The sequence below is a fragment of the Strix uralensis genome, chromosome 6 (genome assembly GCF_047716275.1).
Source record: "Strix uralensis isolate ZFMK-TIS-50842 chromosome 6, bStrUra1, whole genome shotgun sequence".
NCBI lineage: Eukaryota > Metazoa > Chordata > Aves > Strigiformes > Strigidae > Strix > Strix uralensis.
In genome coordinates this window covers 4,245,981-4,271,244 of record NC_133977.1, presented here as the reverse complement: position 1 = coordinate 4,271,244, position 25,264 = coordinate 4,245,981, and the positions used below count along the sequence as shown (strand labels likewise).

General features: G+C 42.7%; 1 protein-coding gene across 1 annotated transcript in view; it reads right to left on the bottom strand.

The window, feature by feature from the left end:
- The window catches only part of ABCA12 (ATP binding cassette subfamily A member 12), a 114,076-nt gene that overhangs the window by 51,802 nt on the left and 37,010 nt on the right, over nt 1–25,264 (bottom strand). The window contains exons 7-15 of the mRNA XM_074872358.1: nt 15,638–15,785; nt 12,875–12,963; nt 11,348–11,457; nt 10,418–10,603; nt 9,438–9,616; nt 6,397–6,509; nt 5,233–5,329; nt 961–5,103; nt 212–327 (exon numbers count right to left, since the gene is read on the bottom strand). Coding sequence (XP_074728459.1) covers nt 212–327; nt 961–5,103; nt 5,233–5,329; nt 6,397–6,509; nt 9,438–9,616; nt 10,418–10,603; nt 11,348–11,457; nt 12,875–12,963; nt 15,638–15,785 — 5,181 coding nt within the window. The remainder of the gene's footprint in view (nt 1–211; nt 328–960; nt 5,104–5,232; nt 5,330–6,396; nt 6,510–9,437; nt 9,617–10,417; nt 10,604–11,347; nt 11,458–12,874; nt 12,964–15,637; nt 15,786–25,264) is intronic.

Sequence of the window (25,264 nt, the reverse complement as noted above, 5' to 3'; positions counted from 1 at the left end):
GGAGAGAGTTGGATGGAAAACTTACATCCGCAATGTGATATAACTCAAACAAAAAGGAGTCTGGCTTCCCGAGGTCTCGCAGCTCCAGTTAATTGCCAGCAGATGAAAACATGTAGCACCATTCCTTCCCATCATTAGACAAAATACTTTGAAAAGACAGGCACAGCATATTCCAGCTGGCGTCCCACAACATTAATGAAATAATGATTACCTGTCAATTTGCTGTCTTCAACATCAGTGGCATTTATTAAACACATCAGGTAAGGGTTATAGCTGTTATTCACTGTCACCTGTAAGATGGTATTTTCAAATTCTAAAAACAGAAATCTGAAAAATAAGATAGGATTTTAAATCAGCTTCTCTTTCAGAAACAAGACATATTAGTGAGCAACCTGTCAGCTGTGTAGATGCTGTTCCTTGGCAGTGTAAATAAGAATTACAGATGAAGCCATGTGTCTCCCATGACATCTCCTAAGTGGGTACCCTCCCAATTTTATTTCCTCAAATCTTTTTGCTGTTATCTCCCAAAGCTGTCATTCGCTCTCAAACCACATGTATAAGAAAACATACTTGAAAGGTTCACTGTGGATGCAAGATATAGATGCAAAAGCATGCCTAGGGGAGACTGAGAATCAAAAATTAAGACTCATACCACAAAGAAGGGGTTTCTGAAGAGTTTACCACTGGGGCCAAGCCTCATATAGGATTCTGCTTCCACCGTGAACTGATACATGCCAACACAGAAATTTTTTGAAAGTCTCACTTTTAGCTATGTGTTCAGTTTAAGGAGAAATTTCTTCTCCAATTTAAATGACGTTAGACCTAGCATCCTAAATTATGGTGATTTCAGGCTTAAGTTGCTCCACTGGAAGAAAATAACATACTTCACATTCACTGCTGGAATGAGAATAGGGGTCACTACCCATAAATGCAATTACAATACCCAAAAAGCAAACTCACCGTGTGATCAAACTGCTTGGTGACAGAGTTTGGTCACTCTGAGTCCAAGGTAGGGTCTTGTTGTACAGGGTTTCTGCCATGACAATGAAGTGGTGAGCTACAATATCAATCACACTGTCAAAACTAGTTTTGTTGGATAGAAAAGCTGAACTGGAACTTATATTGAATTCGCTTAGCAGATCAGAGAAGTTCAGTCTTTCTGTGATTTCTAGAGCTGACACATCATTGGCAGAGTTGTTTGCCACTGCTTCCAACAACTTTGCAAAGGCAGCTGCTTCGATTACATTCCTTTTGGTGTTTAGGAAACTGTCAACCACATCCCAGATGCTTGAGTAATAACTCCATTTGGTGAGGTTGAAGGCACCTTGGAGTCTCTGCAGCACCTCGTTCATGTGGAGCTCATCCTGTGCCACACTGAGGAGCATGGACAGGTTACTCCAGCCTGCTAAGCTGTCAGAGAAATTCTGACTCAGGGAGTCCAGGACTGTTTCATTCAGCATGAAAGGAATGAGCATGTTCAAAAGCTGAGATGGGACAACACCACCCACATCTTGGACTGGGATGGGGCAGGTGGCATTACTCTGCGGAAGCCCCTCCGTGAGAGCAGTCAGAGCTCTCACCTTCTCCTGTACCCAAGAGTTTTCCAGCTCAGAGACAAGGTTTAATTTGGAAAGGAAGCTCAGAGAAAACTGCAGGGACTGGACGATGCACGACAGCTCCTTGGAGAAGTGTTCGCTGCTGTTCTTGTAGACAGCAGAAAACTCTGGAGACAGTTTCAGGTTTGTTATGGCCAGCTGGAACATTTTTGTAAAGGTGTCATTGTGCACTGTTCCACCCTCCATGCCCATGGAATCAAAGAGGGGCTTGCAGGGGCTCCCCACTAAGGACTCACTTAGAGTGGTATTTTCAAATAGTGCCTCAAGTGTTATGTGGAGCACATCCCAGGCGGAGCAGTTCTGGGATGTCCCATAACCACGGTCGCTGTTCTCAAGGGAAGGACTCAAGGCTAAATTCAAGAACTGCCAAATTTTTGCATCTAGGGAAGTATTGCGCTCTGAAGAAGACTCATTGAACTCATTCTGCAGCAGCAAATGTGAGAAATGATAGACAATGTCCATTTTTTCTTCAAATGTTTTGTTTAAGTTGGTGTCATGAAGGACCTTCATTCCTGCTCTCCATATTTCAATCAGTCTCTGGGTATAGTTATTGTAGGAATCAAATAAGAGGTTGACAGTTTCAAGCTCACTGATATTATAACTTTTCTGCAAACCTTTTAAAATTAAGATACTCCTTTGCATGGCCAGCGAGTATATGGAGATGTTGGTTCCTCTGGAGTCGTCTTCATCATACAGCTCAAACATGGAGGATGCAAAGTCTACCAGCTGCTTCAGCTGCTTACTGAAAGGAAGACTGGAGTCATTTTTCATGGTACTGAACTGATTTTGCAGCATGTCTAGAAGGGACTGGGAAGTGAGACTGTCTGTACTATTCCAGTTCATGGACTGGAGTACTTCAGCAATATGCCAGAAAGCACGAAGTTCATTTCCCTGCCTTCCATGAGGGGAACTCTGGAGTTTCTGCATTAGCTTAAACAAAGAAGAGATCAGCAGATAATGATCACTGGTATTCACCTCTGCCGTGGCAGCAAGAAGCTTCTCAAGGGACAAGAGCTGTTCTGCAGGATTTTCAGAAGTTACAGGGGTCAACAAGAAGTCAGAAAATAATGATGACACTTTTTCATTTGTGCTAAGATAATTTTCAATGTCTTCAAGTGAGACTGCATAAAGTGCAATCATTTTGATAACCTCCCATGCTTTCTCTGTATTAAAATGAGTCCTGTTTAAAATTGTCTGATTCCAAATCACTGCAGCCATAGTCAGAACATCTTGATTTTCTTCTCCATAGGGATTAGGGTAGAACAATCCTTCACCACCAACTTCATACAGTGGGAGTATTTCTTGAAATATTCCTTTTAAGTTCAGCATGCTGTTTATGGCAGAAGTTGAATTGAAAAATAGTTTTAATGAACTATATAAATAATTCAGATCTGAGGATTTAATTTCTCCACTAGAATTATGAACGATCTGATGTACTAATGTTTTTCCAGGAGCTGCCCCAAAGTCCACAAGAATTATAGCTTTCTTCATAATTTCCAGGAGTTTCACATATTCATCCACTTCCGTTAGGTTCCACTTGGTGGTCAACACGTTGCCGGTGGCGTGCCACAGCCGCAAGAAGTGTCCCCACTCAGACTGGTTGGAAGCATTTCTGCCCACCTGTAGCAGTTCATACATACTGCTGTTCCTAGTGGAAACAGTCAGTAACAGATGGGAAAACACAGGCAGCCTGTGCCAGTCTGCTGAGCTATCAGAGAAATTCAGGGAGTCCAGGACCGTTTCATTCAGCATGAAAGGAATGAGCATGTTCAAAAGCTGAGATGGGACAACACCACCCACATCTTGGACTGGGATGGGGCAGGTGGCATTACTCTGCGGAAGCCCCTCCGTGAGAGCAGTCAGAGCTCTCACCTTCTCCTGTACCCAAGAGTTTTCCAGCTCAGAGACAAGGTTTAATTTGGAAAGGAAGCTCAGAGAAAACTGCAGGGACTGGACGATGCACGACAGCTCCTTGGAGAAGTGTTCGCTGCTGTTCTTGTAGACAGCAGAAAACTCTGGAGACAGTTTCAGGTTTGTTATGGCCAGCTGGAACATTTTTGTAAAGGTGTCATTGTGCACTGTTCCACCCTCCATGCCCATGGAATCAAAGAGGGGCTTGCAGGGGCTCCCCACTAAGGACTCACTTAGAGTGGTATTTTCAAATAGTGCCTCAAGTGTTATGTGGAGCACATCCCAGGCGGAGCAGTTCTGGGATGTCCCATAACCATGGTCGCTGTTCCCAAGGAAAGGACTCAAGGCAAAATGCAAGAACTGCCAAACTTTTGCCTCCAGCGAAGTGTTGTGCTGTAAGGAAGACTGTCTGAACTCCTGCAGTAGAAGATGTGTTAAGTTATAGACAGGGTTAATTATTTCTTCAACAGAAGCTTCACTGCCAGTTGTATAATGAAGGATTTTCATTCCTGTCGTTAGAAGTTCAGACAAGCTCTCAAAGGTTTTGTTGTCAAAATTAAAGAGAAGATCTATAGATTTTAATTTACTGATGTTATAATTCAGCTGTAAGTCTTTTAATACGTACAAGGTCTTTTGTACGGCTTGAGTGACTAGTGACATATTGGCTACTTCGGAGTTTTCCCCAAACTCTTTAAACACAGCTGTTATAAATTCTGACAGTTGATCCAATCGTTCACTGAAGACACTACTTGAATTATTATTCAGCTTTTGCAAATGGCTGTTTAATACCTCTAAAAACTGCCCATACGCTACGATGCCTGTGCTATTCCACTTCATTGATCTCAGTTTTTCCCCAACGCGCCAATAGGCATTCAACTCATCCCACCAGGCTTCACCCATGGAGCTTTCTACTTTCCTCATCAGTTCAAACACAGGCATCAGTAGGTACTGATAACCTATGCTGGTGTCTGTCATTATAAAAAACATCTTCTGGAGAGCTAGGAGGTGGTCTGGAAAGTTTCTGTAGGACAAAGGCTTAAGCAGATAATCAGAAAACAGAGATGGTATTTCTTGCATTCCATTTAAACGGTCTCTGAAGTCTTCCAGAAATGATGGCATGCTAGTGGAGAGCAACATTTTGAGAGCATCCTTAGTTTGCACTGTACTAAAATTAGAATTATTTAACAGAACTGGATTCCAAATCATTGTAGCTAATTTTAAAGCACTCTGAACTTCTTTCCATTGGGTCATTATATTGAAAATGGAAGTCCCATTAAAGTCACTCTGTAATTGCAGTGATGTGAAGTTATAGATTTCATCAATTATTTCCTTATTATATGGTTCCTTTAATTTATAATCATGATATGGATTCATTCCCAGTTCAAGAATTGCATACAATTTCTGTAATGTTTCATTCTTCAAATTTCTGAATAGATTTAAGCTTTTTAATTCACTTCTATTCATATTTCTCTCAAAGCCTTTTAAACGATGTAGATACTTTTGTATGGCTTCTAAGTCATCTGAATTAATGGACCTCTTGTAGTCTTTTCCACCAATCTCTGATGACTTTATTTTTCTGGAGGGGGAAAAAAAGAGCATTTTAGTGAATATGAAATCAATGCAAGTGGAAATGTAAAGTGATTTAGAGCAAATATCACAGATTTGAATTATACCATTAGTAATATCCCTTTAGCTAATGTCTTACCTCAGAGCTTCCTCCAATTCAAATACTAAAGTCCGATTGTCTTTCCAGTTAACAAAGCGATTACAAATATATGTTGTCACCAAATTTTTTTCTTTATCTACAACAAATATGTAAAGACTGTATTAGTAAAGATCACATTAATTTGGAAACTGAGAAGAGGTCTATGGCAAAACTGTTAAGGATACCATGCATGTATGAAGTTAAGCTCCTACAAGATCCTGGTTAGAAATCCGACAGCTCTTTTGGGGTGTAACTCTTCCCAGCCATCCAAATGAAGTCAGGATGCTGCCTATCATTGTAGAAATGATTTTCCATCTCAGGAACAGCCCAATGCCCCTGTGATCTGGGTGCTAATAGAGCTCTCCTTCTACTTTAGGAGCACTTTGCCATCAGTGATGCAGCACAAGCTGGCCTAACATTTACTATTGTTTCTTTCCCTTCATTTGGGAATGCTTTTTTACTACCCACATGCAGGCTTTGACTGCAGCATCATTTATGTCTCCCACAGCCATTTATCATCATCTTGATATCCCCATGGGTCCAGTCCTCTCACTAGCCACATCTCCATGTTTTCCCTACTTGCACTGTATTAATCTGCTTTCTTCTTAGCCACCCCAACTTCCACAATCTCCACTAAACAAGAAGTAGAGAATGGATGGCATTTACCAATCTGTCCCTTGTAGCATCTAGATGCTGTACCTTCATGCCCGTTCACATAACCTCAGTTAGAGGTGGATGTCGAGGACTCTTCCTCCGCTGCAAGGTGACAGGGGTTTAGAGGAATGGCTAATCTTGACGTATACAGCTTGTTGTGCAGCTCAGCCCCAGCCCCTACCTTGATATACTGAGGCGAGTTTGACAGAGCCCACAACTAGAGGCATGTTTTGACCCCCCAAAAAAATCAAGGTAAAAAATTAGCACTCCCCATTCCCACCGAGATTGCAAACTCATGTTAATTTATTGTCTACTGACAAAACCAAGCTTTTTTACTTCTCCATTTGAAATGAGGTATTTTATTCACATTTGTAAAAAGTTGAAAGAAGAATTCATTATGCTGAGCCCTGAACGGTATGCAATCTGTATGGTTACTTATTAGCCTGCAGTTTGCTTCTCCTCAGCACCACAGGTTTTCAGCAGAGATATGACTATATGGAGGAGTCTTACCTTGCTCCAAGCAGTTCAGGGAGTATGGAGGATCTGTAACCCCGTTCTGAACAGTTTTGAATCTATCATCAGTCACAAGTGATGCAGAGACATTCCGAGCTGCCAGCACAACACTAAAGGGGAAAAAAAAAACCCAACAAGGAAAATAAATTGTGGTTACAGGTTTATGAGAAGAAATAAAACAAGTGTTCAAATAGGAAACAGCTGGAGTACAGCCTATCATTCTTGGAATGTCTGACAGACAAGATATTGCCCCTGCTTTTAATTATTTGTTTGATCATGCACAAAATACAAATACAAAGGGCTTTGATGGAAAAGCCATGGTGATATATTAGCACAAACATGTGTTGCACTCATTAGGTGTATTTATTTAAAGGGTTATGTAAAATCCATAGACCACTGAAATCCTCACAATAGGTCTTAGAAAATACTCAGGTGATATGCCAGCCTAGTGATTCAGTGCTGCGGTGAATCGCCTCCTAAAAGAAACCAAGAAGCAAGTAGAGAAGGCTCCAGGGACAGCAGGGATCCCTAGGGGACGACATCTGTGGAAGAAAGAAGCAATCACAAATAACTGTTACCATTTCCAGTTCTCCTTCTTTCCTCTTTTATACTGTAATAATCAGGCTGACAGGAAAGCAAGGAATGTTTTTCAGTCTTAGGAAAGAACAAGCTGATAATCAGGCATATCGTATCACGGACAAAGTCATTTAAAAGACTGTCTGTTCAATGCGTGCAGGTTACTGAAAACTTCACAGGGATTATTAGTCACTTTTGCTTCTCCTGTATAAAGAGCAGCTCTTCACTGTAGGCATAGGGTCACCGTGAAATGCACAATCTCTCGCCTGCCTGAAGTTCTGCAGGTGATACACAAAGAACTTAGCTGAGCTGATTTCAGTGGCATGAATAAATACATACTGATTTGTGGGAACAGACTGCTAGTGAGAACAGAGCACCAGGGATCTCTTTTCTCCTCATTTAACATAATGTCTCCATGCAGGTTTCATGGACTTGGTGCTCACCGCTTCCATTCTGCAGAGGTGCTTGTTAGTAAGAGTCAGAGGGTGAAGAGGGGGAAGAAACTGCAGTTATGACTTATTTAGTTGAGCAATGGCAGAGCCAAGGAGGAGGGAGGCATAGGCTTAACAAAAGTGGATGCATATCATACAGATCAGAAGGTAGCAAAAATGGAAACAAGTGTTGTTATTGCCCACTTATTTCAGTCTTGCAGGGCTTTTGCAGACATCAGCTTTAGAGAAAAAGTTCAGCTTACATGCTTATCTGAAAAACTAACTTGAAGCAACAAACAGGAGCATTTGTGAATTCAGTCTGTAAATCAGGTTTGTGTGGGTAATAAGATTTGCTCCTAAACTTTCTATAGAATTCATGACTGAAGTTACTGTTTCACAGTGGTGGTGTTTATCACGTGGTTGATAGAGATGCCACAATAAGCAAAAGTTCTTTTCTTCTGTATCTTCATATTTATACTACAAAAAAAATCCCTGTACAGCATTTCTTTAGGAGGTCAGTACTGCCTAAGTAAAAGACATGGCCAGGCTCGCTAAGATGGGCTTTTGCAAGCATCATTAAAAATACTATTTGTGCAATCTCTTTGCAATAATTCTTTACTCATGCACTTACACTGCCAGATGCTAGGCATAAAAGCACTGCACAGTTCTGGTGATGAAATTCTATGTGCCTCTTTGTTGTGCCTATGATAACTTTGCCCAGCTCTGCAGCTGTAGAGCAAAGCAGAGCAGCACAGTAAATATTAATTCTTCCTGGGCACTCAAACAGTGCTAGTTCTCAGGCTCAATTCTGCAAGCCAGTAAATGCAAACAAATGCAATAATCCTGTGACTGAAACAGCAGCTTGGATAAAACATCTCTGAATAAAATTAAAATTCTTGCCACACTGCTACTGACTCCTTTAAGGATAAGGACATTACAACTTACAAATAGTTCTCACAATGCAGTATGGCAAATTACCTAGATATTAAATGTACAGGTTTTTAAGTGCCTTGGCAGCATGCCGGTGATGAAAAGTGAGTCCCTCTAAGTCTGGGTGTAAACAAAGTGGCAAAGTTTCTACAATCTCTTTTGGCATCATACCTAATTGCTCATATATCCAACAACAAAACAAAAAGGTCTGAAGACACTTGAAGACACTCAGTTGCTTGCTGTTCTCCATGTGCTGTAACAAGTGGACTATTCAGAATAATTTATAGCAGTGTCAGTCACATATCCAGTAGATGATTTGGAGGAGTCCCCTAACTCCTTGAGTAACTCAAGTCTTCTAAAGATCAGTGACAGTTTAGCCCAACTGTGGACCAGGAAAGGGATTTCAAGGCTAAGCCCATTTTAGAAGAGTTTTTATTGTCCTAGCTGCATACAGAATCAAATGTTTCAGTACAGTTAACGCAGTTAAGCCATCTCTGTTGAGCAAGAATGTAACTGGTACTTCCATCTTAAAGCCAAACATATTCAAAGCCTCATACGCTAAAAACTAGGTTCCCTCTCTTCTCTGCTTTCTTGGGACCCATCTTGAAAGATAAACCAGCAGTAAATCAGGTTTTTAAAAAAAAAAAAAATTTATGGTTCCCCTAAAAATGCTTGAGGTGTTCCAGAGCAACTTGAATTTGGCTCTATGCTTTTCTGGAAAGAAGGAGCCAGCTGCTTTCTTTAGCAGAACAACTATGCAGCCAGGAGGGCCTTTCTTCAACCAAAGGCAGTGGCTGTTACTCACCACCTTTTCTATCTGCACATGGGTATGACAGTGCCTCTAAGCAGGCTGAAAGAAAACTAAGAGTTCATATCAATCTCCCATTTAAAAACTGACACAAGAGTCACTGAAAATTCAAACAATGCTCACTGTCCATAGAGAACTTTGGAGATGCTTTAGCATGGAGCCATATCATTGCCCAAATAAATCATGCTTTGAAGCTCACACCCTTTCTTCAAGATGAGAGGTGATGTCCTTGGAGTTCAATACACAAACCCACCAACTTTCAGTGCCTCTCCTGGCATTTTCTGTATTTTTACCTGCTTGGATTCTGAAGGAAATCAATTATGTCTTGTAGTTGCATGCTGCCCTGAAACACATCTGGGGCCAGCAAAAGGAGATGCCACAGGGAGGTGTCATTCTGCACTTGGGAGATGAGCTTTAGAAATGAGACCATTTCATTGACGAATGCTGCCTGGTACTGTGGGTTCTGTTGCACCTTAACAAATAACAATGCAAGAAATTATTTAAGCACAAGAACCCTTGCTGCTGGTGGGTCTTTTTATGTTTTCCAGCTTGCACTGCACTTGTACACAACTCTACAAACAATACATTCAAAGGACTCTAGTGACAGGCAATAACCGAGAGAGTGACTGTGCTTTACCTTCACACCCCAGATTGTACAATAAATTCTCTGTTTAGACAAGCCCTACGATTCACAATGTCCCAAACAGTCCAAAGACTAGGAATACAAGAAAAATGAATATCAATCCTCACCCTGGCAAAAAAGAAGGCAATACCTTTAAAGGATTCATTTGCTTTAATTATATAGCTTTCCCAAAGACAGGTACTGCTTCAATCATGAATTGTTGGATCAGATGCAGGAGCTACTGGACGAAGTTATACGGCTGAGGTAATACATGATTAAATTTATTGCCTCCCCTAGCTTTAAATATTCTTATTTACACCACGTCTTCACACTGCTCTATCTACCTGTCACTGCAGCAGGGCAAATAAAGAGGAGAAACAAGAGCCAGGCATGGTGAGAACCCTTAGTGACCACTATTTGATGGCTGGATGTCCTTGCCTTTCTGAGCTGTGTACTCAACTCTAAGGTCTTTGGGCTAAGCCCATTCACAAGAGTTAGCTCAGCCTCATCATGCACTTTATGCACTTTGGTATAGAGATAAGCAACTCCTAGCCAGGTGGCATCACGTTCTATCTCCCAAACACTGCAGTAACGTGTGTGAACTAACACAGCTACTAGCTGCAGGTATTAGGAAAGGTCCCAGGCACTTACCTGAGAGAGCTGACTTCTGAACTCTTGGGTAACTGACTCTAAAAGTGATGAGTCAGTAAAGCAGAATGTCTGGTGGATATTGGCTGCCATCTTCTCTTCAGTGAGATTGGGATGTGCTATGTATCGTGACACGACCTCACACAGAATGACTTTGAGATTTGCTGCAGTTGAATATTGGGTCTGGCTCTAAAAGTAAGATGTAATGTTAAAGGTAGCTTTAAAGCAACACTCTATTTGGGATGGTTTTAAATGCAGTGATAAGACTTTTTTTAAGGGGTAGTAGTGACATCTGAAAAGCATTGTCATTACAAGCACTTACACACATACAGAATTCTAGCAGGTGAAGAGTGTCACGGAAATCCCTCAGACTTCTCATATAGATAAAAAGAAATGTGTGCGTGTTTGTAGGCCTTAATACAAAAACATAAGCATACTGGTGTCATTACATGGTACGTAGTTTCTGATACAAAGGAGTTGTCCCTGTGTGTAGGCAATACCTACATAATAAACACAGAGTGCCTCTGATGCCACTGCAGGAGTATTGTGGGCAAGTAACAAACTGAACGGCAAAGCCTGTGACATCATATCTTTAATTTCACATGGAAGAAAACACACTCTAAACACTTTAACTCACACAAGTTTTGAGCAAAATATCTCAGGGTATTGGGTGCGACCATACTTGGCAATTCATGGTATTATGTCCCAAGGTGTTTTGTTTATCTGGTTTCTGCTTAGAGGATAATAAACTTTCCACAAAGCTTAAAAGTCCACCCACAATAACTGTCTTCCTCTTCCCAAAATAAAGCACATTCACATAATAGGGGAGATCCAAAATCAGTAAAAGCTGTATGTTGGTACTTTGAGCTTCTGACTCTTTAAATATGACAATACATAAATGTTCACACTCAGCTATTATGCAAACAGACTTACCTTCCCAAAATTGAGGGTTTTGTTGAACATGTTGATGCTGGATGTCAAGTTGGATGGTGATGAAATATTCCGAAGGGTATTTTCTCTATGAGATACCAAATCCCCAAATGCTGCAATACAGTTTGAAACACTGTATTTTACTTAATGTCTTTTAACCTCTTTGCTACATCAACCATGACACAGGATAGCCGACTACAGCTTTGGGCATGCCATCGTTGTTAATTTGTTTCCAAAGGTACAGCCAATGGCATCCTGTAATTACTTGCTTAAGGATTTTTTCTGATGTAATTAAACCCTGGATTACATTATTTCCTTCTGGAACTTTTTTGAATTAAATGCATTTAACTATCAGCTTGCAGTTCAACATTAATTTCCACCTCTTTTCTCCAGTCCTGCAGCTCCCCCATGCAGGAAGAGAGATGGGTAGCCTTACAAGGAAGCCCACATCAGCTCAAGCTGATAGCCCTGTCAGGGAGAACTCTCTAGGTGTCTTTGGCACCAGTGGGTGGTACTCGTTATTCAGAAACAGCTCTGACAGACTTGGAGCACTGCTGCCCGCTATACACGGTGGCATGCTGCCAGGTCCCCAGCTGACACACACCAAAGCCAACACTTGCACTCCGAAAACAACACAGCTCACTGAAACCAAAGGAGCTATGACAGTTTACACCAGCAGAAGCTATGACCTATGATTTTTATTTTATTTTTTTTAATAAGATGTAGAACCGAGTTCCTCCCTGACCATCCGTGGCCATCAACATGAGTTGATAGTTCCCAAAACTGTTCATTGAGTAATTTTTTTTTTCCCCACGCCTCTGTGTTCAGTCCCTTTTGTGTTCTGCCTTTTTCTGCCTGTACACCAAAGAGTGAGTGCATTGGCAGGAATGCTAAATGGAACAGTGAACGGCTGGGGCAGAACAGTCACAGAATGCAAATCTGTAATCATTCATTTGACCGTGAGCTCCCTGGAGAAAGGACTATCCATCATGATGGCTTGCGGACAGTACTAGCCATTACCATCAATAAATAATAATTGTAATGATTTTATGGAAAATTTAAGTCTGAAAGTTCCTTCAGGAAAGAGAATCACATCAGAGGAGAACATCAGCAACAATAAATATTCACTGTGGCACAGAAGAAGACTTATTTGCTGGATAACTGTGAATAAAAAATACATTTGAAAAAAATCATAAGCTGTTTATGGACAATTTGTGGGCAGTAAAAGGGCAATATTCCATAAATATCCAAGTCTTTAATTAATGTCCAAACAGTCTGTGATCTCGCATTGCTCCTGTGAAGCGCAACAATTTAATTCTGGTTTCTTGGCCAAATTCCAAAAGTCTTTTCTACAGATAGTTACTTGTAATTATTCCCAAGAATTTACACTAATGTGATGGCCATGGTCACGTGCCTGTATAGAACACATAAATCATTTTAGCAGAGCTCTAAGAATTGCATCTCTGTCCAGAGAGCTTCAGAAAATCAGCCTTTAAAGACCAGAACTTTGCAAAGCAGTGAATAACCTACCCAGTGAAGCCTTTCTGCTATTAGGAACCTCTGCACTCCGTGGTGATGGATGGCTGTCCTTGGCCACACTGGATGAGCTCCTCTGCTTACTGGGGGAAGGAAGAAAAACAAGAAGAAAAAGAAAAAGGAATTAAAAAAAGAAAGAAGACAGCTGTAACACATTGTTTCTTATGATTGAGCTTACACTTAACTACTGCATGATTCAGAATGGGTCTATAGCTGGATTTCACAGCAGGTGTGTTGAAACCCGGGTTGTGCAAAATTCTGGTTCCTTCTAGAGGCCTGTCATGTATTTTGGGGAAGCACACTGCAGTGCTCTTGGACATAAAACAGATGGAGGGGACCGGATTCATGCCTGCTCTGCAGGGACACCAAGGACAGGCAAGGCTTGACATATGTATTTGGTCAAATCTTAAACAAATTCCCACTTCTGGAAAGAAGGCCTCATTGTATCAAGTCCTGTTCTGTCCTCCAACAACATATGCTCAGCAGAAGAAACAGTGTAGTACTTCATGGCAGTGTTAATGGCACTTGGACTGAGCAGAGAGGCCTTGATGTTAGCTGGAGCAGCTCTAAGCTGTAACAGTAGGTTGCATGCCCCAACCAAGAAATCCTTCAAGACATCAGGACCTTACTTCATCCTTCCCAAACATTTCACTACAAGGGAAAAGAAAGGGTGGAAGATGTTGGTGTTGAGTTCAGTTTTTGTATGTAGTTCCCTTTTATTAAGGGAAATCTCAAGTGACCATCTTGCACACCTTGGTAAATGCTTCTAAGGAACAGAATCAAAGATGAGAACCTTGACCATTTTCTCTGCTGGCCACTGATAAGACACAGTTTTGGGGCAAGTTATAAAACAGTTTAATAAGAGCTTCAGTGAGCTGCACAATGAGAGGACAAAAAAACCCCACTCTGGGTTAGCTGAATATTGCAAACTCTAGAATATTATGCAATAATATATACAGACCGTGAAGGGCCGCAGCTCAAATATGTTCCCTTTATGACAAACTCACCCATTGTGATTCTGCTCCTGGGGCAGAGCTGCATCTATTCATGTCGACTTCTGGAGCTTTCCCCTACCCAGTCAACCCTCTGCTGAGGTTTTATACTCTGCTGTATCCTGCTAGGTTTGCTGTGACTTCTTAATAGTTGAGTGTTTTTTCTTGTAGAACACAATATATTTCTAAAGCTGGCATTGACCACACAAGGGTAGGTATACCCATATAGTTGTGTGATACTTCACACAGCCAACTTTTAGCATCAGTAGTGGTCGAGATGCTTATTAATGACTCATGTGACTTGAGCTATAGTTCGGCCAAATCCTTTGATTTTCAGTTGGCAGGAAAAAACAGTTATTTCCTAAACAGCTGTACAGAAACCAAAACCAGAAAACAAGTAGGATTTGTCGCTATTGAAACCCATGGAAGGCCTCCAGCTTTGGAGCTAAAAGTTCCCATTTCTTCCTTTCAATACCCCAAATTAACCATTGTTTAACATGCCCAGAGAAAAACAATGACACTGAGGAAACGAGTGAAGAGCTGTGAATCTAGGCATTCAGTCTCTGTGCGGCACTGCCCTCTTCTGCTGTGTGACCTTGAATTTGATTAGGATTCACCTTGTGTAACTTCAGTCATCCAGACTCCTTCTAGCCAATGGAGAGATCCTGGCCACTAACTTGGCCCAGGAAATGCCAGTCCCTCTGCACTGACTACGGAGGGCTCTTGAGGAGCCACCAACCCCAGAATCCCCCTCCTCCCTGCTGGGCTCTCTGGTGGAAAGCATGGGGCCTGCCTTATCTCTTCAGACTCTCAAACTCAGGCCAAGGGGGGTTTTGAGGCTCTGACATAGCCACTATGGAGCAGCCTCTCACCTGAAAGCAAAGATGAGCAACCAGGGTCCTTGTAAGCAAGACACCCAGATTTTCAGCTTTCCATTAACCAGCCAGGCCACAGAGTAGCATGTTCCGCAGGGGTGTGCCAGAACTGGGCAGCCAAGATGTAGAAGCAACCCTGGCTGGCATGTCTCAAAGCAAATGCTACTTGGCTTCAACTGGAACATCAATGAAATTGAAATGCCTTCACTGAACATTTAATAATTTCAACAAACTGACATTCCAATAAAACATGCCCAGCCAGCTCCATGCTGCAAATCTAAATGCTTTTGTGGGAAAAAAATGTTTCTTCATTTTCATCTGTTACCCAATCTGTTTGATGACTTGCAGAGAGGACAGCCATTCTGGTTGGCACCTGGAGGATCTGCTGAAAGAGCTGAAAGTCCAGAACTAGACTTCTTCAAAGTATGTCAAACTAGAGCTTTTGGGGAACATTTGCCACTTCCACCCAAGGTGTCCTGAACCGATCACCAGAGTGGCAGATCAGCATGCTGGGCTGCTCTTGGTGCAAGTCTTATCCACTGACACCCTGCAGGACCTGGCCCACAATCACGCAAAAAAGTTTCTTTGATCTGATCTGGGTGAGCAGAAGCATTTTGCTCAGGGACTAAAATTCTCTTCTACTATCAAGCCTGGATCAACAGACATTACTGTCCCTAATATAAATACATTTTTAAAGTGTCCCATGTTGCAGCCCACAATCTCATTTCTAAGTGTTCAGATATCTGAGACTATATGTGTTATAACAGATATCTGAGATATATCTGCTGTGGACACACTTGCACATACAGACATGCATGTCTGCTCCCTCCACCTCAAAGGAAGTTTTGCTTTACAGCTTGCAACACCCAGATACATTCCGATTCCCTTACAGTCTGAGAGATGAGATGTCATTAAGTCTTGGCAGCAGATCTTCTGGTGTGTATGGTGTGCCTTTACATCTGGCATCTGAATCACACAGCACGGTTTGCAGGAATGGGAAGAAGCCTGCACTAGGAAGGTTTCTGGGTGCAAGATAACCTGGAGGACAAGGAGAGAGAAAATGCTATTATTATTATGCGGACGTGCACTTTTTTGCTATGTGTTTCTATGAGTACGTGCTATTTTCTCTTCACAAACCACAGGACTGATTCTGTTTTACTGAGGCTCTTTTACTCCACCCTGGCAGCGTTATCTGACAAATACCACTAGAAAAGCACCTTCTCAACACTGACAAAGCCACAAAAGGCTATTTTAATAAGAAAACGAGTCAAGCTATTAGTTGATAAGATACCTGTTGGTCCTGAACCAACTGCAGATTTCCCCCCTCCGCTCCAAAATGCAAGAAACAGGCAAGAAGTGACAAAAGCATACCAGGTTTATGATATCGTAATTCCACCTTTAAAAAATAAAATAGAATAAAAGTAGGCACATGGCCAGAGTAACCTGAAGCACCCATAAGAGCACATTCTCCAGGGCTTGGTTGGATCAGTTTTTATGCAAAGCCACAATCTTCAGTTTCAAGCCAGGTTGTTCAAGCAGGGCTCTGTCTCAGCCTTTACCACAGGAAGGGGCAACGGATCTAGGACCAGACAACTTCCTTTGCTTTGTGTGCAGACCTGCCCAGCGAAGGGAGAAGACCAATCTATCACAACCACCCCCTCCGTGTCTCCTGCCACCTCAGAGCAGCTCTGGTACCATCTGCTTGGTGACCTGTGATGCTGGCAGACAGCACTGAGGGGTGAGATGTATGTCCCTGTCTCCCCTTTCTGCATACACAGAGTGGACCTGAGCAATTAGAGATTTCAGTATTTTATGTGCCACTTGCCCCATGCTGCTTACTGCCAGCCCACAGAGTTCACCGGCTGCTTTTCCTCTCAGTGACAAATGCTCTAATAAATCTCAGAACTCTTTTGCTGGATCACAGCAACATATTATTTAAAATAATCATTTGGAAAATTACCTGGCAAAGGACATTGCCATTATTTCTACTATGGAAAGCAGCCAGATTTACAAAAGGCCTACAGGCAGGCTTGTGGTAATTGATTACCTTGCTCTTTAGTCTCCAAAGTCGACCTGTGACTCTCACCCAGGCACAGCTTTATCTCTAACCCCTCCAACAAGGACACTGTACTACATTTGTACTACATTTATTAATTATAGTAGTGGTCAAAAACCAGATGTTCCCAAAGGGGATGGCAGTGCTAGGCAAAGTACACAGCTGTGGGTCTCCTTGAAGGAGACTTGACTTTCCTGAGCTTTCCTCAGCATAGTTGGTCACAGCCCATGAGTGTACACAGCATTTTTGGGTCAAAATGCAAAAGCTCATGGTTTAGCACAGGAGTTCAGGACAGATAGCAACCAGTACAGAGGACTGCTGAGACCTGCAGAGTCAAAGGACCCATTCTGAGTTGATGCTGTGATTCTCTTGTATACCTCAGCAGAGAGCTACCCTAGAAAATTAAAGGAGGTACCCTGCCAGAGGAGAAGGCTACCTGCTGTTGGACGCTCCCCCAACACTCACCACATCCCCCAGGCCACCAGCAGTTACGCAGTGGGTTGAGCCAGCTCCTGGTAATCACAGAGCACCAAGGAGAGTAAAAGATCTCTCTTGTCCCTGCAGGCAGTCCTTCTGGTGTTGGGGCCAACAGACCAAACATATGCCACTCTAAAGGTGTTGAAGTGTAATTAAGTCTGCTGCCCATGAGGGAAACTTCAGAGCAGGGCACTTTAATCTGGAATCATCTTGTGTGAATATCCCTGCCATGTCTGAGACATCTGAGATCACCAATTACAACCTTGCAAAATGGCGTTCTGCACACACTGGCATTTTTCTCCCATCTTCCTTCTTATCTTCCGCGCCCTCATTCCCATACAGGAAATTCACTCACACGCCAGTCCAAAAATGCACACCACTTTATCAGTGTCTCTACCAAAATGAAGCTTCAAAGATGTGGGAAGCCATGAGGTTTTAGATGGAGAGCATACCGCAATGAAGTGAAACAGGTAGGAGCTAGGAGGGAAACAGCTCCACCCTCCACTGCCATCCACATCTACCAACAGCAACCAGGGCCAGGAACTAAGCTCATGTCTCTTAGCAGATCTGGAGCAGCTGAAGCTGTGTAACTCCTCTCTGGACAGCAGAGTGAGGAACACAAGGAGGGGGCTGGAAGCTTGGGGAGCACTGGTATCGCACAGAGACATGCAGGGTGTTTACACAGACAATTATGCAAGAGATCCTGATGAATCCAAAGCAGAGGAAGACACTTCCTTAAGATATAACTAGCAATAAAAAATTTAAAAATTGGACTCAAAGATGGTACACTTTGAACTAAGTGGACAATTAAACAATCAGTTGCTGTATTACAAGTGAGGTGTACAGCATAAGAACATGGTGATAATATCAGTTCTTTCTTTTCTTTTGAAACAGCAGCCTGAAAAACAAAAAGACAGGAATTCATGACCTGAAGTTTGAAAGTGCTGCTACTCGTGGTGGTGGCATGATGCCTGTGAAGACATCATTGCCCCAGTGTGATTGAGGTATTCGGTGAGGCTCTGCCAACTGGCATCAGATGTTGAGCAGTTTGCTGGCACCTGGATACAGCCATGAGGCCTGACCCATCACTGAGTCACTGCAGGTGTGAATCCATGTAACCCCTCGATGTTCTTGGCACAAAAGCAGTGGCAATGCCAGAGAGGACTTTTCTGGAAGAGGCCTGGACTCTGACAGCACTTACTGATTAAGGAAGTTTTTCAAGAAAGACCATGATAGCAAAATCTGAAATGTCAGGGCCAAATTCCCATTTGGTGGAAGTTAGACCTATGCTGGTTTTTAACCCTGAGTACCTAGCACAGCCGTGCTCTGTGTCAAGCACACAAATAACACACAGGCTTATCTGTCAGGATGAAATGAATTGTTACGTTGACTCTGCTGTGCCTGCATTGATGAGATCTCCACCGACCCCCAAAAAAGTTTAAAGACCTGATTCAGATGCAGGTACCCCTTTCGCAGACATGTACCGCTGGGACATGAATCCCCCCCCTTGCTTTCCCGCGTGGCAAGCTAATGATGCTGAAGGAGCCACACTGTGCACACTGCCTTCTTTACACACTGCCACCACCAAGCCAAGAACAGGGTGGCCAGGCTGGTGTGACAGGTCTGTCACTCCCAGATAACAAACAGTCAACCCCATCACCATCAGAACCACTAAGCACTTGTCCCCCTGTTCATACTGCTTTGAAAGTCATGTCCTTCAGGGGCCACAGAGGCCAATAATTTAATTTAACAGATGCTGAGCAGCGCAGCCACAGGAAGCTCAGCTTCTGACTATGCTTCCTCTGGCTGGTGTGCCCGAGATGAGAGCAGAGCCAGAGCGTAAGGCACTGTGCAGGAAGCACGGCTGATTTGGGAGTCCAAGCGCCAGAGAAACATGGCGTAGCCTCAGAGTTCTTTCTTGTAACTCCCTCTCATCCTCCAAAGGAAGGAATTTACAGATGAGAAGGTGAGTCAGGAGATTAATGCACTCCCTGCTCCATCCTCCCGCCCTCCATGCACTTGCTCGTGGTAAGGAGACGTGACTCCACGGAGCCACACGGGCTGCTCTGCCCACACACATAAATTCATTATGTGTGTCGGCCCGGTATGCCACTGCAAGGACGGCCAGGGAGGAAGCTGGCTCCTGACTCCCTTCAGGTGCTTCAGGAGACGTTCATAACTACCTGTCCCTCCCTTGGCTGAGATTTATCCAACACGTCAGCTACATTAGTACACAACATAAGCACTAGCTATAAAGCATTATTGAAGGAAAGTTGTAAACGCTCTGCAAATTTTAAAGGACAGTCTTTTGATGGGGATAGTTTTGCAATCTGAAGCATAACACTTACCACCACTAGTGACTTTTGTAGTATTTCTACTGTTGGCAATACCTTCAGTCTTCCACATGCTGCAGAAGGCAGCTCCTTCTCCCACTGAAGGGAGCAATGCCATATCCAAGGAATATGGATTTCCCTAGCCCTGTATTCCCCAGCTTCATGATCCCACATCACACAATAGAACAGATCCACAACACATGACATAATTTTTCATTCTGCTCACTGCCTATAGCTTTAAAAGTCTTAATTTCCTAAAACTACACTTACCTTTGGAGGGTTCCACTACAGTGTCTATGAGCCAAGAGGGAGAGATCACTGCACCCACTGCTGCCCCGTGTCTGAGATGAGAGGTCACCCTAGCATATTTCTAGTCAAATTGACTCGTCTGCCACCAAAATCTGAGCCCAGATCCTGTTAGCAAAGACTGACTTCTGGGTTTGCCAGCAGCAGAATCCCAAGCACAGAGGCTTTTGTTGTCCCCTCTCACTGTGAGTTTGATTTTCTATCATCATTGAAAGAAGGGCACTGAACCTGAAGAAAACAAGACAGGCATCCCAAAGGGCAGAAGAGGGCAAGGGCTCAGTGCTGCATGGGCTGGCTGGTTCTCCCTGCTCAGTAGCATCTAGCTAGGCCAGCCACATCTCCAAGAGCTGAAAAGAAATAAGGCATGCAGAGCAGTAATAATAAACACAAGATGCCTACAATACATGCATGCCACTGGAAATTCTGGCATTTCCACATTTGCTTTCATTTGGAATAAAATGAAGAAAATTAATTTCTCTTACTTTCCTGAATGTTGTAAATTCCAACATACTTCCCTTCAACTTGGGCAAAACATTTTGTTTTCTTCGGGTAAAGGTGCTTGGTATAATAATGATGAAAAATGTCAGGCTAATAATAAATGTCATACAAGAATGACGAAAATTACTATTTCACTATGATCTACGGGATTAATTGAAATTGACTGAAATGTTTTAAATCTAAATGGGCTATGTTTTACGTTGCCACATTGATTTTGCTGCTTTCATTGCCCTGAGGTTTCAGGCATTTGCATTAGCTGAGTGCAACCATTCACTTCAAGGAATTGGGTGTTTCAGTGGACTGTAGGCACAGCACCATTAACGCAGCCCCTGGTGCCAACCCCTTCAGCCTGAGGCAGTGAGGCTGCCTGCCCCAAAGGAGGCAAGTGCTGAGAGGATAGCAGCCATTATTATCCATACCAGAGCAAAGGAAAGTAAATTGGTAGTATTTTCAGGTTATCAATTCAGTACAGGTTACACTCTGGTTTATATCAGCCAGTGGTGTCTTGTGTAAAATAGCAACCAGTTCACTCAGTGTGCTGCTAAGCACCTGCCTTTCCCTCAATTCTCCAGTCCCAGCTCTGCTGCTCTGAGAGACATGAACTATACTGCAGCCCTATCATTTGAACATGCAAATCCCCTTCGATATAATGGAGCTACGCAGACCGTATCTTTTGCTTTCAAAATATCACCCATGCACTCCCTTTTCTGTCCACACTGTATTTCTGGATTCAGGGCTTCCTCCCTAGCTCTGCCATCCATCCTGCAAAACCAGACAAAATCTATATTCCATTTTATTCATACCAAAGACACGGGATTTCCATTACGAATGGCTACTTCTTAGATAAATTTGGGTACACTAACTGTATTTTCTTCCTCCTTTACCATTAATTTAAAAAGGAATGCTGAGTTTTTCTGTTTTCTATCCACCTGTAGTTTACTGTCATATTGTTACCACTCCTTGGGCATGAAAAAATTCTCTTTGGCTTCAGATTTCACACACTCTGATACTGCATATACTTTATGCATTAAGTCCTTCCATATTCCTTCCATAGTTGATAAAAAACCCATACAAATCTCAACTCCCCCACTGGTGAATTAAAGGCATTAATATGAGCAAATGACTTCATTAGGAAGTATTATGTTTAATTGAAAATGCATTCAATCATTGCTAAATCACACAAAGAGACTTAATAACTGGGACTCTTCAGCAAAAAAAAAAAAAAAAAGATGGCCAAAAAACAGTTTGATAGAGAAATAAATAAAATCATGATCAGTGATGCAGAGGGTGAGTAAATGACCATCCCTCACAACACAGGGACAATGAATCACAACAAGATCATGAGGTAGCAGGCAAAGGGACAGAAAGTACCTTTTTTTAACAAATACCAAAATGTTGTGGAACTCACTGCCACAGGGTGATGTATGCTGAAAAGTAGACATTCATTTAAAAAAGAATTAGACAAAGTCTCAAAAATAGATTTGTCAGTGGCTATTAAATATGACCACTTGGATTCAACCTCTTCAGCTTCTGGCTGAAGAAACCTTAAAAGTATCAAGATTTTTCTAGTAGAGGGAACACTCTGTGCTTTGCATTCCTACTCACTCTCTCAATCATCCCAGAGCAGCAGCAGGGGGTCTAACCCAAGTGGCAATTCTGACTGTTTATCAGCTGTGATTTATATTTTTCTGAGAAGTCACAGAACACACAATGAAATTATTTACTGCTGTTGTGATCTACTCCAACTTTCTAAGCACAATGTTTTAACTATATTGTGTATACACAACCTTTTTACTTCCTGTCTAGTCTTTCCCAGTCATGCAGCATTGCTTTAAACTTTATTCCTTTGCTTTGTTAACAACAACAACTTACACTGCCTACCTTTTGCAGAAGGTTTTATAATAATGCTCGGACTTTTGATCTCTCTCCAAAAACTAAACCTGATCATCAAATCTACAGGATAAGTTTAATTTTGAAGCTGGATTTTTTTACACACGTGGAGAATGGTCCAAATAGTTGGCTGGCCTATCTCTTGATCTATAAAAAGACAGTATTTAACTGCCATGCCCCATGTATTGCTGTGACATGGAGACATTTATGCACTCTGAAACTCACATCTGACCTCGAAGCTGAAGAAAGGGATGTGGATGTTCCTAGTTACCTAGGTCTTTAGTGGGAGCAGGACCAGAAGGCAAACGCCAGCTGAGCCTTTCCTTTATCATTTTCACACCTGCAAGATCAATGCCCACACAAGTCCCAGAGTTGTTGCAAAAAAAAAAAAAAAAATAGGGGGTGGGGGGGATGATAGTAGGCGTTACAGTTCCTGGCAGTACAGCCTAAATCTTGTTCAGTGTGTCCAAAGCCCATAGCACAGTAGTGATTAGCCCTACTGATTTTAATGGGATTACTCAGACTTCAGGTTAAACACATTCTTAAGAGCTGTGCTGGATCAGAGTTAATGGTTCAGTATTGCACTCCCTATTGCATTATCCCTACGCTGTTGCCTTTCATATCACAGAGCCCATATTTAAAACCACTCTGGAGCCAGCAGGTGATTTCTTCCACTCTGTTTTGGCCAGCCAGCAGAACTGCCATTTACCTCCGCAATTTCACCTGTTGAGCAGACAACACTGAAAGAAGAGATTCCCTGAGCTTACGCCCAAGTTGTAAGACACCAAACAGTCTCAGTATTTAACGTATCAGAGTAATTTTTGTTCCTCTGCAAGCCTCTATCACTGCTGTATGTTAGGACAGGTTCATGCTGCAAGGTGGCACACAGTAAGCTCGAATACACACGGTGCAATGTACTGTCAGCACAGGCCCGGATGGCTCGCAGCGCGGGGAAACCTGCCAGCTGGGCCCCGCACCACACGGTAACTATGATGATCTGGTGTTAGCCCAAGTCTCACTGGAGCACACACACTCCCCCTCTGCCTTCCTATTATGCTTTAAGCAGTGTCATGTCATCCTTGGCCACCTTCTTTCCCTCAATTCTACTTTGATTATTATTTTTTTTTATTTCCCCATACAAATCTTTATGTAACAAAAAGATGTTGTGATCATCTATTGCACATACATCAGTTCACCTGCGTACCACATAGCCTTCCCTGATTTACAAGTCACACCCCATTACCCAGCTCCTGTTTTCTGAAATGAAAGCTCAGCAGGACCCCAGATAACTCCATTCAACCCCTCAGGACACTCAGAGTGGCTAGGAGAGAATCAAGAACTTGCATTTTTCATCTCTACAGCAACAGCATCCTTGTTTTATTGAGTGTCCCAATAACAGGATGTCCTCAGTTGTCTGCCTACAACAGTGAGATTGAAGCAGCAGACAACTCACTACGAGACTCCTCCCTGTGTTGGTGGCCTCAGTGGAGGATGCATTTCATTGCCTAATTTTTCCCTCAAGCATTTCACGCTCTGCAAATAAGACCAGCCCAGAGCAGACAGCATCTACTTCCATGCTTATTAAGACTAGGCGAGCTAGTTTTGCTCGCCCACAGACCTTCACCTTCCACCTCCTTATTTAATAAATTAAAAATCAGGACTTGAATCCGAATGCTTTGGGTTCACGTACTGATCAGGGAGATCAGAAAGATGAGAGAGCATAAAAATTGCAAAGGATCAGGTGTGAAGTGAGGAGAAAGAACCCCCAAACCAAACACAAAGAACAAAGGAGGGGAGATGGAAACCTTCTAAGAGGTATTGCAAATTCAGGTCAAGATGGGGAAATAACAGAGCTGATGTCTGCACGGCAGGGCAGAGCTGATGAGGAGGGGTCGCACTGGAGGTGGACGGCATTGGGGAGGGATGCTCCACTGCATGAAGCACAAACACACCAAGAGAAAGGAGGAACTGTACACTAGCCCTTTTCCTATGGGGCTTTTTAAGCAATATTTAATGCAGATAAGGCTAACTTGGCCTTGCTGTAATACCACCAACTTGCTCTTGTACATATGAGCAGCAGAGCACTGCACAAACAGGACCTAAGAAGAGTCATAACATTTCCCAGCTAGAATCTGGAACCTAAAAGCCTAAATCCATATCTGCACAAAAGCTGTGTTTACTAAACCAATGTCTTTCAATGCTGAGTGCCTCCAGGTAGTCTCCAGAGTCCAGGTTTAGATTCTTTAAACAAAAGTGACCTCCTTTCCAGAAACACAGACATCAACAACTGCCAACTCCAGTGCAAGTCAAACTGTCCAGCACCTCTGGAAAAATACTCGGTGCTCCTAGGTCCCGGCATTTGGATTCAGATGCTTCAGGAAGTCAATTAGGATTAAGTGACTGCCCCAAGGCCCTGTTGTAATTCAGTGGGGAAGAAAAAATACTGGTAACTCAGGAGTTCCTGCCTCCAACTCTAAACATCCTTCAGTCACATCTCACAAGGTGGAAGAGTCCGTAAAAAGAAATGGAGGTGTGGAGATTCATGAAAAGGGAGGCATTATAAACATCACAGCACTCTGTTTAGGCTGGGGCTCTCTGAGCTAAGTGGAAGCTTCAGCAAGTTGCAGGGAACTGTATGGATGGGCACTGCTTATGTATGTGAGGAGATCAGTGTATATGTCTACTCCAGCAAATGTGGGGATAATTAATATAAGTCATACCCCACTTCAGCACTGTTTCAATGAAACAGTGTCATATGGCAGTCTGCTCCCTGGCACAATGGCAGCACAACAAAATGAAACAAAAAAAAGTTCATACCAAAGTAAGGATGTTTAAGCAGGTACCTGATGAGGCTATTTTGCTAATCATGCTGCAGTTAAGCACAAAAATCTGGTGTTGGGCTGTGAAGAAGAGGGGAGAAAACAGACAGAAAAGAAGGGGAGGAAAATGAAGCAATG